At 51.0% G+C, this 16,105-nt stretch overlaps 1 protein-coding gene across 2 annotated transcripts in view; it reads right to left on the bottom strand.

Annotated features, from left to right (window-relative positions):
- The window catches only part of LOC111142581 (cap binding complex dependent translation initiation factor), a 210,050-nt gene that overhangs the window by 154,320 nt on the left and 39,625 nt on the right, over nucleotides 1-16,105 (bottom strand). For both annotated transcript variants that reach the window (XM_022495869.1, XM_022495870.1), the window contains exon 5: nucleotides 14,923-14,998. In XM_022495869.1, the coding sequence (XP_022351577.1) occupies nucleotides 14,923-14,998 (76 nt within the window). The remainder of the gene's footprint in view (nucleotides 1-14,922; nucleotides 14,999-16,105) is intronic.

Here is a 16,105-nt window from a genome sequence, read left to right as displayed (position 1 = left end):
GTAATAGGATTCTATCAATGTGGACTTCCTGATTTTGACCCTGAAACTCTGATTATGTAAGAGATTTGTCCCTGTGTTTAGGAAAACACATGGAGGTATTTAGGGGTAAAGTGACAACATGTCCACAACTTGTTCTTCAAACCATCAAGACGAAAATAAAATTATGTAGAGGGAGTGGTAAAGCGCGTGGGTAAGAGGGCGTACAGGGTTGGGCCCAGAGGGTGGCACAGGCTTCACTTCTCTTATTTCACAGGAAATGGTATGAGGAGGCTCCGAGGTGGGATAGGATCACCCATCCCTGGGTCAGGGTACTGGCCTCCTCCTCCACTGGAAACCCAGATCCTCAGCCCCTCTGCTCCAAAAGTCAGAGCACTGAACCTCAGAGGGAAAGACCAGGGCTGTTTTCTGGACATGATCTCAATGTTTGGCCTCCCCCTAGTCTGTTTGGCTGGGCCCACGATTACATTACTGTTATTATTTATAGTCTATTTAATAGCAACTTTTGATTACTCCCTTTGTAGGCCGAAGTTAATGTTTCTTGTTTTATCCCCAGGTCAGCTTCCTCCTGCCACCAACAATGCGTCAGGGTCACTGCCTGCTGTTGGCAGAGTCTCTGAGCTCAGGGACAAACTCCCTTCAAGACCGGCCACCACCCCACACACGGGGCCGGCGAATCAGCCCCCCATGCAGCAATGGGATCCGAAGAGAAGAGACAGAATGATTAGCCCAGGGCTTCCTTTTCCTCTCTGAACACAGAAGTTGCCCCCACATCTCCATCCCAGGGGGTGGCTTCGACCCCGTGTAAGTGTGCAGTGTCTCTGGGGGCTCTTCTGAGGCTTCTACCTTTCATAGTCAGGAAGGTAATGAGACCCCCCCCCAACAACCTGCAGGGGCTCACCTGGCACTGTCGGGGCCAAAGGGTCACCCATCTGGGGTATGGCCAGTGACAGGACCAGATGCTGGAATCTGGAGCACTGTTTCCACCTTGAATCACTCAACCCTCTGTGAATCCATATCCTTGATTGTCCAAGAGGGCAAGATTCTTGGTCTTTCATTGGAGCAAAATAATGATAAGGAACAAAAAAAACCCCAAAGATTTTGGCAGTGAATCGAAGGAGATGGGTGAGGTCAATTACCCATGAAGCTATCAAGAAATCACGAAGACAGACAACAAATCTGTACTATAAATATTAAACTTGCGAGGAGACCTGACGTCACCTGTTCCCCACACCAGAAGTGGTGACTCTGATGCCAGAGATGTGGGATGAACTGCATGATATAAATGTATTAAAATCAACAAGTCACACATCTTAAACTCACACTTAAACTCATACGTCAAACATATCTTGGTATTAAAAAAAAGAAAAAAGAGCAGGAAAAGAAGACATAATTAAGAACCAGCTGCCTGTAAGCAGGTTGTAAATCACTGGTTTTCAATCGGGAACAGGCATCAGGATCACCTGTCAGGATGGGAACATACAGATCGCTGGGCCCTACCCCCAGAGTTTGTGGTTCAGTGGAAAAGAAGGGACCCCCAAGAATTTGCGTCTCTAGCACGTTCTCAGGTGGTATCAATGCTGCTAGACTGAGCACCCCACTTGGAGAACCACTGTCCTAAAGGTTGCAAAGGCAAATGGGATGTTTTCAGCCCTTGGGATCTGGAGTGTGTGTTGTAAGGGGGACATGTGGGAGACACACAGGTTTACCAATGACATGGGGGTGGGCAGCCCTTCTCTAGGTCTATATTAAGCACTGGAGAAGCCCAGGTGAATCAGCAAGGAAACGCTTGTCCAGGAGGGGTACACAGAGGACGTGACCTTCAGGCAGAGTCTTTGAAGAACAGGGATATGGCAGGCAGGTAGGCATGCAAAAGAAGCCGGAAGGACATTTAAGGCAGAGGGACCGGTGCCATTAGATCAACGGCCTATCAGTTAGTCACATGGCTAAAGCCCAAGTTGGTGAGTGACAGGAGAGAAGCCTGGAAGGCTGGCAGATACTGGGCAGAATGGGAAGTCTGGGGTATTCCCATAGGCCTCAGGAAAAGAAAGAATTTTTCAGCAGGGCAATCAGAAGTTGGGTAAAACCTTTACCTTTCTGGGTCTCACTTTCCTTGTCTGTGTAATGGGGTGATGGGCAGAAGGTCTAAGTAGGCCTTTGCAGCCCGGACATGCTGTGATTCGGTGGGGACAGCGGGAGGGATTGGGACCCCCAGCTAGTGGCCTCACCCTGCTAGCAGCCCCTTCGCCAAGCATAGGGATTTGAGAGCCATTCAAACATGCTTGGTCTGTCTGTCCATCTGCTGCCTCCAGAACCCTGGCCCAGCCTGGGAAGGGGAGGCCGATGACTTGAGGTATCACATTGCTAATCTCTCCTGGGCAAGTCCTCCCTCCCCCAGGCTGTGCAGAGCCTGGGATTGTGCTGCAGCTCACAATGGAAGGAAGAGGGTGTAGGAGGGAGGTCCCCGGGCTGACCCTGGTATTGTTCTTGGGCCAGAAGAAAGCTTCCTCCCGCCTGGCCGTTGCAATGCTAGAAATGACGATGTCCAGCCAGTGAGAGTCAGCGCGTCCTGGGGGGGGCCGCCTGCCGTCGGGTGGCCTGGGAGCCGGGGCCCATTCACAAAGGCCTGCTGGAGAGCACGTAGCCCTGTCCGCTCCCACCCCCTCTGCCTGCAGCCTCTGACTACTCCCAGTGAGAAGCTGGGGTAAACGAAAATAACTGGGCTTCTCCGCCCCCAAGCTCACCGCCGCCAGGAAGGGGAACGCGACCAGAAATGGCACACTGGCTAATAAAGGAATAATGGATGCTTCACACCCTTAGCAACACCTTCCTCTTCCTCTAGCCTCAGCTGCTCCTTGCACAGGCCAAGGACAGAGGAGGAAAGGTGCTGGACCAGAATGCAGCCTGGTCTAACAAGGATGGGTTCAAGTCAGCAGGCCATCACCAAGATGGCTGGGTGGTGGGGGATGGGGGGTAAGGCCAGCCCTAGGATGGTCAGTTGGGCTGCAGGTGGGGTGATACCATTCGTCTCATGCTCAGGGCCTCTCCTATAGGACTGTGGCATCATCAGTGGGTGGGGGTGTGTGTGTAGGACTCTCTGGGCACTGGTAGCCAGGGTCCCCATAGGTCAGCTTAGGGCCTCCTCACAGCTTTGCTGGCCTCCTCATCCCAAGCCCACGTCATTCCAGAGCAGGGCTGGGTAGGGCAGCTCTTGTTCTTTGGGAGATGGCCTGGGCCCAGCCGTGGCCTCAGTGGAGGCAGCGTTCAGTCTGGCCTTGCTTGGGCTGGCCACCCTTGCCCCCAGGTGCTCCCTCCCACCTCAAGGATCAAGCCTGTAGGCACTCAGCCAAGGACTCTGGCCCAAAGCAGGGCATAGACCAAATGACCTCTCTACTGGGGGCAAGTCCTGTTTCTAAGGGACACTGGCCTGTCTCTAATGAAGTCACAAAACTTCATTTCCTGGCCACTGAGGGAAGATGTGTATGGTCCTAGGAATTCCCTATGGGTTCCAAGAAGAGGACATAAGGATTGGTTAGGCCCTGGCCCCTGGCCCTTGACCTCCTAAATCCTCCTTCCATCATGCATTTCTTTGCACAAGAACATTAGACTGAGTCCCTTTTGGTCAAGTCCTAAGGCCTCAAGGACCCACACCAATGGCTCTCTCTACTTATAAAAATGTCCCTTCTGGCAGCTGGAGACCCCCATTGTCCACGGCCTCTACTGCTTCTGAACCACTACTCACTTACTTCCAGAGCTCCAAATCCCAGACCTTTTCTTTCCTCTCTAGAGAACCCCCCTAGCCACCTCCCCATGATACAGTTCAAGGTCCACTTCCTCCAGGAAGCACAAACACGAGGAAAGGTGGGAAACAACCGGAGAACCTCACAACTGGCTTAGAATCAAGCGTCCAGGAACTCTGTGAGGCCTGGGGGGGGTGGTCTGCTTTATGAGGACAGTTCCAAGAAGGAGGGAAAGTGTGAATGGGGCCATGAAAGAGGCGGAGATCTGGGCCAGCGGGATAGTAAGGACAGAGCAGATGTAAGGATTGGGGTGGGCGCAGCTGGTGAGGCTCTGCTCTCTACTTGGCCCGAGTCCTACACAGGCTGATGGTTGTTCTCCGAGAGCTCAGTCTTGGAAGGAGCTGGGGAAAGTCAACACAATCTGTACCCCTGTGCTCCCCAAATCACAGAAGGGCCCCATGGGATGCTTCCCAAGCTCGTTTCTTGCCTGTTAAGCTCAATGATTCTGTCCCTGCTTCTAGTTATCACTATGCTACTTAGTAAGGCCATTTCATGTACGTAGAACAGTTTTTCAGTTTATAAAGAGCTGTCATTATGTAACTTGGTTTGTATTTTGACCCTTAGGATAGCTTTGCAATGTCAGTCAAACAGGTGTATGATCCCATTTTATTTTATTTTTATTTTTTTTAAAAGATTTTATTTATTTATTTGATAGAGAGAGAGAGAGAGAGAGAGATCACAAGTAGGCAGAGAGACAGGCAGAGAGAAAGGAGGAAGAAGACTTCCCGCTGAGTAGAGAACCCGATGTGGAATTTCATCCCAGGACCCTGACATCATGACCTCAGCCAAAGGCAGAGGCTTAACCCACTGAGCCACCCAGATGCCCCATGATCCCATTTTATAGCTGGAGAAATGGAAGCTGGAAGAGAATGATTTTGGGTGAACTTGACAATGATCTGTGAGTTAAACTGAAGGGTTCTCGGACAACAGAAGTTGAATGAACCTCAGGATTTCGGTCATTTTTTTAACACTTAAAAAAATTTTTTTTTAAGTGGGCTTTGCAGGCTGTAGGGTCCCACTGTAACTACTCAGCTCTACCTTGTAGCACAAGTGTAGCCACAGTGAACAAACAGCTGGGCGCACTATGTGCCAACAAAACTTTATTTGCAGAAACAGGCTGGAGGGCTGGACTTGGTCTGTGGCCAGTTTGCCATCCCTATCAAAGACCCTAGCCATGTTCTGGATCATCAAAGTGGTTGGGGCAGGGAGACGGTAGTCTCCTGGGCCCCCTAGAGCCAGAAAGCACTTGCTACCTGTTGTCCCAGCAACTTGAGACTGCATGGGAACCCACTCCAGACTTGGCCGTAGTCTGCTCCCTAGGAACTTTCCTAGCTGTCACCAACAAAAGTCTTCACCCCCAAAGTGATGACTTCTTGTAAAAAGACTTACAAACAACAAAAATAAAAACAGGCTTGCCTCACAGAGCACGTTGCCCCATTCCCAATGGGCCTTGCTACCTGGCGGCCTCGGACAGGAAACCATGGAATGAAGAACTCCTGGTATCCTCCTTTATTGTACGGGGCACTTATTTTTGTCCTGAGGGAGGAAGCACTCGGGGGAGTGGGGGGAGGTGGCCAGAGAGGCAGAGGGAGGGGGGTGTCCTAGGTAAGCATTCCTCTTTGATAGCTGATGCACGATCTTGGGTTAGCAGGGAATGTGGGGGAGGGCATTAGAAACTGACTTAAAAAAAAAGTAAAAACCATATCTCTTCCTCTTTTAAAAGTGTCTATGGGGCTCCTCTCTCTCTTTCCATTTTTAGTGCCTTCAGCAAGAGAGGAAAAAAAATATATATCCATTTTCTTGTTCTTGCTTATTAAGGAAATGACATTCACCCTTAACTTGCCATACGTGACTATGGTCACCTAGAATACAGAAAATGGTTTTCCAGCAACTCCTCCTCTCCGACATTCCTTACAAAGGGGTTTCAGCGGAGTTGGGCTGCCTGAATTCCAATTTCCACTCCCCATCTATCAGCCATGTGACCTGGGGCAAAGTATTTGATCTCAATTCTCTCATTCACGTTAATATCTCTCATGGCAACAACAGTAATAACTCTACCCTACAGGGCTGTTCCATGAACTCGGAAAGGATGGTATGCAGACCCTAGCTCAGACAGTGCTCAAGCCCCTGTGAAGGAGGCCAAGGCTCGGGACTAGGGTACTGGGAGTGAGTCCCTCATTCAGGGCTCATTCAGTCATTGGCCGAGTATTTCATGAGCACCCGTATGTGCCCGTGTGTGGAGCTTACATTCCAGTGGGAGCACGAAGACCATGAAATAAATAAAGCAAATGCATGATGAATGGGATGAAGAAGAATAAAGTCGGGGGGGGGGGCGAGGTGTTCAAAAGGCCTACTGAGAAGGTGACATCTGACCAGAGACAACCTGCTCCCCAGGGACCACGCAAGGATAAGCAAGATAAGAAAGAGGAAGCATGGTCACAGCTCCTGAAGCGTGGAAAGCACTTGGCAAGGGTTTGCAGTGTTCCTATGGGCGCGGGACAGTCGTTGCGTGGTCTCTGAAGGAACAGTGGGAGAACCCCATGTCCCCGACCGTGGGAAAGGAAGCCAGCCCCGGCACTCTAACTCAGTCCATCATGGTTGAGACAGTGCCTCTCCCCGGAAAGGTGCTCAATCAGTACCTGTGGGCGGAGTGAATGACGCCAGACCGTACCTCCCGTGAGACCAAGAGGGGACATGAAATAGTGCTTGGAGAAGATGACAGGCCTGGGCGTTCCAGGTGGGGCTTGGTTTTCATATGACTGTTCCTCGGCATCTTGGGTTATTTTAATATTCCTGATGCCTGTGAATGAGCATATCCTAGAAGTTTCCAGAAGCCTTAGAGCTGGCATAGCTCTAGGGAACAATAAAGTCACTCCTTCCCATCTGGACAGCTGGGAACTGGGCTAGGACAGCTTCAATCCCATGGGGCGGCCCAGGCCCACCAACCCTGTTTCTGAATGGCAACAGCGCCACCTGCTGGAGGAACAAGGCAGCTCGTGCACAGGCCACTATTTTTCTTCCACCTGGAACGGGTGGGAGGAGGGGGCTGGTCATCATTCAGGAGAGCAGTGATTTTCATTCTCAAAGCTCATTTGCCCCTCAGAGAGGTGGGATGGGAGAGACTGTCATCCTGTCTTTATTCCGGGCCAAGCAGGGGGATGGGGTGCTTAACTCCAGGCCTCACTGTCCCCTGCTTTAGCTGGTCTGTCCCCTCTGTGGGTCCTGTGTGAAGAGATGGCCATGTACACTCTCATGAGGTGTGAACTCCCACTCCACCTTCCCTGGCTCTGCTGGGCCCCTCAGTGGAGAGAATCTTAGGAGCACGCATGAGGCCCGAAATCCCGCGTAACGTAGTGACCCTCGTTATTCACCCACAAGACAGTGGGATTATACAGCATCTACAACCAAACTAGGTCAGTCACCAGAGGATCAAAGCGAGGGACCCGACCAGGTCACAGGGAGCTCATAATTAACTGCAGGCAGGCACAGAATTCAGTTTCAAAATTTCCTCACAGGAAGGCAAAAAGGGAAATCAGTTGGGTTATGAAGTTCCTCTTGTCAGACAACAGGCAGCGGACCTCACGTTTGTCTGACAGAATTCAAGAAAAATGATCAAAATACGTCCTTATAGAAAGCCTTGGGCAAGACGCAGGATAATTTAAGAACAAGGTTTCTCAGCTCGGGTTTTGTACAAGACATAGTAGCATCTGGGGCCGCGTGGGGAACAGGGAGGCAGCCTCTCTACAGGGCCCTAAGGCTGTGTGGTCCCCTGCCCTCCAGAGCCTGAGGGGACATGGGTGAGAAGCTGCTCAGCGAGTGACCCCCTCTCAGGGGAAGGAGCCTTGGGGTGGTGTCTGGGCAGGAATCTGACTTCTTCAGAGTCTATTCCCTTGGCTTCACATGAACTTAGCCAAATTTAGCTTGGTCTGGATTATGGCACTCCATCTTTGGCCTCACATAGTGCCTGTTCTTTTCAAGGGCAGAAGCCAAGGCTCCTGAGGCCCCAGGCCCCCAGACCCCACGCCAGTGGGCACCTCCCCTGCAGGCCCAGGTCAAGTCTCGTGTGGGGAATGCTGCCTGCAGCCCTCCCTCCATGGGAAGGCACCCTCCTCATCTATGCGGCTGATAGAGGCTTAAGGGGTGTGCCTTCCCCGGGGCGGTGGGGGGAGGACTGCTGGAGGGATGTCAGGCCTTTGCACAGTGGGGCACATTTAGGTCAGATAGATATGTCCCTAAAACCTCTATGTGACCACCTCCGTTCCCACCTCATCCTGTTCCTTGTTCTGGCCGGCAAGGGCCTGAGCCTTTTTTTTTTTTTTGGCACACTGAGCACCAGTAGGGAGGCCAGGATATCTTTGGCTACTGGGGATAAGGGACTTGTGAGGCAAATGCCTGCCTAAGGAGCCTCCCTCCAGAGGGGCGCGCTGGTGCCCTCTAGCGGGAGCAGATCACAGTGCAGCCAGCGTCCCCCATGTGGCCGCTGCACCAGGCTCTGTGGAGCTGGGACCCACTGCCATGGTTAACAAGCAATGAGGACGGCAGTGACCACATCCCTGGGACGTGGCGGGCTGGCTAACCCCAGTCCACCTTCACACAGCTCCCAACAGAGATGCCCAAAGTGCAGGCGGGACCCCTGGGATTCCATTCTAGGTCCAACTGTATGGGCCTCAGCTTCGGCCCCGTTCTGTGGCTTCACTGCCTGGAACCATGACTGATGAGCCCCTAAGTCTGTGTCACCGCACTCAGAGCCTCCAGCTGCCCTCCCCCTGTCAGCAGTGTGGGGGAACAGTGCTCGCCCAAGCTCACTGGAGGCGGCTGAGTATTCGCAGATGCTAAGATGCTGCTGTTACCCAGGCCCTCAGTTACCACGACAGGCAGGCAGACCTCGGGGACAGTCAACACCACCGGCAGCAGCCCTTATTAGCCACCTAAACACCTGTTATGGGTGAAGAACTATACCCAGAAGACAGGGCACCTATCTGCCCTGTTCCCAGGTCCTTGGGTGCTTCCAGGGACTTGGCCCCAGCAGTCCCAGTGATAGGGGTCCCCGGGGATCCCTCTGTGGAAATACAACCAGGCAGGGCCGTCGGGGATAGGGGTCGTCAGCTTTGACTGGAGGGGAGTTTGGTCAGGTACCCAGATGACAGCATCTGACCTGACCGGGGCACTGCTACCTAGGACCACTCCCTGTGACGTGTACCCCATGTGCGACTCCCAGTGAGAGATAAGCCAGAGCTCCTTCGAATAGTCGTTAAGTCTGCGGGTCACTGGAGTCAATGCTCCCTACTTAGCCATTCATTCAAGTCCCAGAGAACAGCTTCTGTAGCAGCATGGAGGAGGCAGGCGAAGTCTGCAGGGAGAGGGCCCAGACCTCACCCACGAGGACTGGGACCTGGGCACATTCCAAGACCTCAGTGGATGCCTTTTAAAGCCTTAAAACCTCACACAGTACTGAACTGTGTACACACACACACGCGCGCGCGCACACACACACACACACACACACTGTATTTTCCTGGACACACAGACTATGATTAAGTTTAATTTATAAATCAGGCACAGTAAGAGATCAACAACAATAAGATAGAACAATTATACTGTAATTAAAGTTATAGGGATGTGGTCTCTCTCTCAAAATCTCACTGTACCGTACTCACCCCTTCCCGTGACTGTGTGAGGTGGTAACAGGCCTGCGTGAGGAGAGGCAGTGAGGTGGAGGACGCGGCCCTGTGACATCGGGTTAAGCTGTCACTGAGATCTGCTCCTGCACCTCAGCTTACCTCAGGTAACCGAGACCAGGGAAAGAGAAACTTCAGATGCGGTTAACTACTGAAATTAACCACTAACCTGCAGAGGAGGTTAACTAACTGTGGTTAACTAGCGTAGGTGTCTTTCTACTCCTTAAACTCGGACTTCTGTTGAAGCCCATTCATTTCTGCTTGGGCCCAGGACTCTATATGGGTGTGCTTTCTCTCCCCTTCAGCAGTCTTCAGCTGGGTGCACAGTGTCTCTTTGGTGTATTTGGAAATCCTTCTGGCGGTCACCATGGCTGCTCACCCCTCCCCAGTGACCAGATTTCAGCCGCTGAGGCCAGGAACACGGAATATCCTATATTACATGGGACACTTTCATCCGGTTAAGATCTGTCCCGACCCAAAGGCCAATAGCCAGGCTAGCTGACCCTGAGGACCCAAAGCTGGACGACTCAGCCAGCCAGCCCTGCCTGTGGGGGGCTCTGAAGAATGCTAGGAAAACTTGGAGAGATCATCCCAACGTGCTCTCCTAGGGCCTCAAATGCCACTGCCACAGCTGGGTTTGGGGATCAGGAAGCCTGTCAGCCTCGCCCTAACAGTGTCCATATGAAGTACAAAAGCCCGAGAAAAGGTGTCACGAGTGATACCAGTTATAATTCTAGGAGTTCGACTCTTACTGGTAATTTTGATAAAATGGCAGAATGCCCTGTGATGCTTTAAAAAAATATACATTCCTGGGTATGAGTCAGTGGGTGTGGTCTCCGGCCCCAGTGACCCCTGCCTGCTGACAGTCACACCTTTGTGCGGTCCCTTCTGCACTGGGCCAGGCTTGGTGTGTTTGCAACTGACATACGGCATGTGGCAGAGGGAGAGCATGTCACTTCTGAGACTCCGGTACGAAAGATCGGGACTTCCATGCTGGATGCTCTCTCTCTCTCTCAGATCACTTGCTTTGGAGGAAGACTGCGGCCATGTTTGTGAGGACACTTGGCAGTTTAGGAAGAGGCCCGCGGGGCAAGGAAATGAGGCCTTGAGCCAACAAACAAGGTGGAACTGAGGGAGGTGGGTGAGGGGCCATGATGGAAGGAGGCCCTCTGGCCCCAGTCAAGCCTTCAGATGGCTGCAGCCTTGGCCATCAGCCTGACGACAGCTTCAGGAGAGACCCCTTGAGCCAGAACCCCCAGCCGAGCAGTTCCCAGATTCCTGGCCCCATGAATGTATGTGGGATGGCAAATGTCTGTTTTTTTTTTTTTCTTTAAGCTGTTAGATGTTGAACCATTTATTATGCAGCAGGAGATAATTCATGCAGTGGGTCTAGGGTAAGACCAGAAAGCTGTAGACTTAAAAGCTTCCCAGACAGATCTCATGTGCAGCCCAGGTTCAGTACCATGGGTTTAGGGACCTAACTGCTCCGAGTTTTCCGGTGGCAAAGCTGACTCATAGTGGCATGTGTGCATGGGAGCACCAAAGCCCGGATGGCTGTGTGGACCCCCACTGCATAGAGATGAGGGTGGGGGAGACCTCCACAACCAGAAGCCCCTAAGACTGTGTCAGACACGGCCCCAGAGAATCAGGAGTGCTTGCTGACTTATTGTTCCCTGGAAGAAAGAGAGAAAAGGTGGAATATGTGCTGGCCTGATGATTCTCACCATCGGATTAGTAGTAGAACCATTTCCTCCAATGAAACAATTCACAGTAGACTGGTTTAGAGATGTCAGCAGAGCAGTTCTGGGTGAGCCCAAGTAGGGGCCGCTGAAACTGCTTCTCCAGCCTCCCCACTCCTAGTAGGACTCCCAAGGCAGCTCTGAAAAATCCGAGGGCTTCACAGTTTGCAGACCTGTGATCTAGTCCAACTGAGTCATTCTACCGATGAGTAAACTGAGGTGGAGGGAGGGGAGGTGACAGCATTTCTGGGGTGGAAGTCTGCAGCTTGATTCTCCTGACTTCTAGTGCAATCTTTCTGCACTGCCTGGGAGGTCACTTAGGAAAAGTGCCCAGGGTGGGACACAGGGAACTGCTCCCTCTCCCACCTCCGAACCAGGCCAGGGGAGCCCACCATCAGTGGGAGGGAGCACCAGGCATTGTTCTCAATGCTCCACATGAACTCGGTACTCAGTCTTCACCAACGCCCTTCTCAAGTAGGGCCTGCCATTATCTTCATTTTATATAGGCGGAAACTGGGGCACAGCAAGGATAAGTAATTAGCCCAGTTCCTTGGCTTAGTCAGTGGCAGGGCCAGGATGCCATAAAGTCTATGTCTGCGGTCCAGACACTAAGCCCTTACCTCCTGAGCTCTGCTGCCTCCCCCAGCCAGGGGCACAGCTCTTCCTGACCTTCAAACAGAAATGAAAGCCCCTCCACTCTGCTCTGCTCCCCAGGGAGCTAGGAGACAGGCACCAAATAGGAGAAAGAGGTCATACCAGTTAACTTCCTGGCCAGGATGTCCCCCACTTCTGGCTCAAAGGCCACCAAAAGGTGAACACCTCACCTAGGGCAGGGGAATGTGGATTCTCACTTGGATCTGTGTCTCTCAAACAATTTTTTCTATCAACCACGAATGCTGTAAGCATTTAGGAATGGAGCAATAAAATAGTAATTTCTGAGTACTTTATCCTTTTGTCTTTTGCACCAAAGCTAGCTTTATATTAGCAGTGATAACTGAACACAGATCCAGCTCAGAGGATGCTCCGTGCACTGGGATACTCCATGCCATTGACCTACACACCATGGCTGAAGATACGGATTCTTTTTGTCTCCCAAACTTACAGGAAAGTTATAAGGACGATACAAAGAACTTCCCTATGCTCCTCACTCAGAGTCCCCGACTGTTAAAGCTCACCATTTGCTCTTCAGTTCATCTGTGCATCTACACACCCATTATTTTTTCTTTCTCTAAACATTTGAGGACAAGCTGCAGACAGGAAGCCCCATATCCCTCAAATCCTCTACTGTGTATTTCTCAGAAACAAGGACACTTCACTATAGAGCCGTCATCTAGCCCTTCAGGTCAGGACACCAACACCCAGGCGTCACTACTGTCCCCTTCCCCAGATCCCCATTCACATTCTCCAACTGTCCGATAAAGTCTTCTGGTCCAGGATCTCAGCAAAGAACACACATGGCTTTCAGTCTGCCTCTTTAGGCCCCTCTGACCTGGAAGATTCCTTGGTCTTTTCCTGTCTTTCATATACAAGTGGTTCAAGGGAATGGTCCTTACATTTGTTTCTTTATGATCAGACTCGGGCCATGCTTTCTTAGCAGGAGACCCCTCGGAAATGCTGTGGGTGCTTCCCATGCAGCACACCAGACAGCACATGGTGGCTACCCATCCCGTCACTAATGATGTTAACCTCAGTCATATGGTCAAATTAGACTCTGGCAGGTTTCTCCACCTGAAGGTCACACATTTCCCTTTGTAATAAGGTGAGTCCTATCTGTGCTCCAGTCTGGTGCCTGGAAGAGAATTTCTAGACTGCAACACAGGGGGAGTAGTCTACACAGAGCCAAGTGGTCTCAGTGAGTTATGGGGACAGAGTTCAAAATTCAGGGAGTCTGAGGCAACTAGAATTTGCAAGGCAGAGCACCAGAGAGAGAAATCCAGAAATCTGCAGACCATCGGGTCTCTGGCTGAGCACTAATTTGTGCATGTGTGTGGGGAAACTTCCAGAGCCAGTAGAAGGCTTCCTAAAAGGAATGGACAGAAAAATCCCCTGAGATCACACAGGGCTAGAAACATTCTGTGTTCCCAGTGGATGAGGTTGAAACACTTCTACTGGGAAGCAATCTCAGAAGGGTATTGACTCAGTAGTGGAGTAAGAGGTATCGTAGACTAAAGGCCTTCCACCTAACAAGGCTTTAAAAACAAGCCTTGAAAAGATCAAGCTCTTCTGAAGTAACTTAACTGTGTTCCAGAACAATCCCCCAGATATGTAAATGAATACTAACAAAAATCCAGTACCCAACAATGTAAAATTCATAATACCGCAACTAATCTAAAATCACCAGGACGCATACAAAAATATTTCCAGGAGAAAAATCAATGAATACAAACAGACACTGAGATGACATGGATGGCAGAAGCAGTAGAGAAGAACCTTAAAACAGTTATTATCAATATATTCCTTATGCTCAAGAAGATTGGGGAAAGCATGGGCATGAAGAAGAGAGACATGGAAGACAGAGAAAAAAAGATCTAAACGGAACTTCTAGACATGAACAACACAATATCCGAAATGAACAATATCCTAGACGGTATTAATGCTAGGTTAGGCTTTGCAAAAAAAGACTAATGAACCTGAAGACACAGCAATGGGAACTATTCAAAACGAAGCACACTTGAGAAGAAAGACTTAAAAAAAAATTAGCAGAGTTTGAGGAGCCATGGGAAAATAGGAAGAAACACAGCAGACATATCACTGGAATCCCAGCAGTGGGAGGAGATGGTGGCTGAAGTTTATCCAAATTTGGTTAATAGATCTAAGATCTAAGAAAGACAATAAACGCCAAGTAGAAGAAACAAAGAAAAAACCAGCTCAAGGCCCATCCTCTTCAGATTGCTGAGACCTTGACTGGGCATTTGATCGTCTCCCATTAATGGGCCCGAGGCATGGACACTGAACCCACAAAATGGGACAAGCACAAAGGGAGCAGGGAGAGAATGGGCGAAGGTGAAGTGGCATGAGATTCAGGTGGGAAGGAAAGCGGGATGTGGTGAGTGTGGTGGCAGATCACTGGTGGGGTGGGTTCAGTCACCTTGGAGACTGGTTCTCACTCGGCTATGGCAGGTCCCAGTGCCATGCCCGGATGCAGATTCCTACTATTTCTGCACCAGAAACATCTAGAGAACTCAGATCTGCTCTTTGCTGAGTGGATCCTATTGTCCCAGAGCCTGGCTTAATTCAGGGAAAGGAGCCCAATCGATGATAATATCAGCAAGCACAGAGGACACCTAGAGGCTGGCAGGACAACTCCACTTTTCAAAAGCCTAAAAATATGCCCCGACCATGCTGGAAATCCCAGCAGTCCCACCAGTCCCACTAGAACACACTGCAGGACGCCTCGCCTGCAGAGACTTCAGGTCAAGGGACAAAAAATTTCCAAGTGCTCTGAGTTGCCATAGCATGGCCCCATTTCACCTATGGGGGCTCTCAGGCCTGCCACCGATGCCTACAGCACAGCCAAGAGTGTGCCGCCATACGCATCATCATGAGACAGCCTGGCCATCGGCGGGCACCTACCTCTACCCACCTACTGCTGCAGGGACACCCAGTTCCACCCTGCTGGAGCAAGGGGCCAAAAGAACATGTAGGCTCAGCCCAGACTGAGGATCCGGACCTGGCTGGAGGGGTTGGAGACTCTGCTCCTGTACCTACCTGCCAGGCTGGGAGAACCTTCTCGATGTCGTTCAGGTTGATGCTATCCCCGTCTTCTAGCTTCCCTTTTCCACACCTGGACCAGAAAAGACAGAAAGGCACTGAAAAGTTGGCAGGTTTCTGCATCCTATCCCGGCCCAGCAAGCAGAAAGAGCAGACACCTGGCCCTGCTTCCCGAAGGCCTGCAGGACTGGTCAGTCCCATCCCAAGGAAACAGCCCTGGAGAAGCATGCCCTCCTTCCCCAGGCCTGGCAACATGGGCCCTGCCTCGAGAATGAAGGACGTTGTACAGGTGGGAGTGCTGGGATGAGTCCAGGGGCAGGGAGCACTAATGTGACATCCAACGGGGAGGTTAACAGAGGTCCCAGAGCTCCCTTTGATCCTTCCAGGCAAAGATGCTAAGTTCCTTGCTGATGAATACCCCCAAACCTCTCACAGCTCCTGCAAAGCCCATCATCTCCCCCATTATACCAGAGGGACAACGAATGAACAGAAAGACTAAGCAACTTTCTTGAGGTCACACAGGCCTGCAACAGGGATTTCTCCTTCCTCGGCCTGCCTCTGGGCCAATCCAGCAAGCACTCTCAGATGCTGATGCTTTGTCTTCATGCCCCCTGCAGGCAGCCCTACCATCAGGCCGCAGACACTGGCCTCGGTTTGCTACCCATCACCCACGTCTCCTGCGATTGAAAGACTCTGGGACCGGACTGCCAGGCTGGAACCCCAGCTGCATCCCTTACTAACTGGGTGATCCTATGTGACTCACTTAACCTCTCCGGAGGTTCTGGGGATCAAGAGTAGTGGCAGGAGGATTAAATCAGTTCATGTATCTAAGCACTTAGAATCATGCCTGGTACTCATGTACGTGCACACCCGTATGCCCCCATATACACACATCTGTATTTATATACCATATTCAATGGTATGCATATTATTATGGTAACTACGGGCAATAATTACATCAAATTCTAATAAGATAAATACGGCAAATACATTATTCCCACTAGGGCTACTACTCCTAGTACTAATATGATTTACAACTATCTTACTACTATTCCTACTATTACCGTTTTGCTACTATTTCACTGCCACTGTCTTGGCTGCTGTGGTGGGAAGAGCGCCAGCATGGAGACTGATTAAGAGCCTAGACTCTGGAGCTGACCTCAACCCACGCAAGTTACTC

This window comes from Enhydra lutris, unplaced genomic scaffold, assembly GCF_002288905.1.
Source record: "Enhydra lutris kenyoni isolate GAN:26980312 unplaced genomic scaffold, ASM228890v2 scaffoldscaffold8, whole genome shotgun sequence".
NCBI lineage: Eukaryota > Metazoa > Chordata > Mammalia > Carnivora > Mustelidae > Enhydra > Enhydra lutris.
The sequence above is the reverse complement of the archived record's forward strand: the minus strand, read 5'-3'. Positions and strand labels throughout refer to the sequence as shown.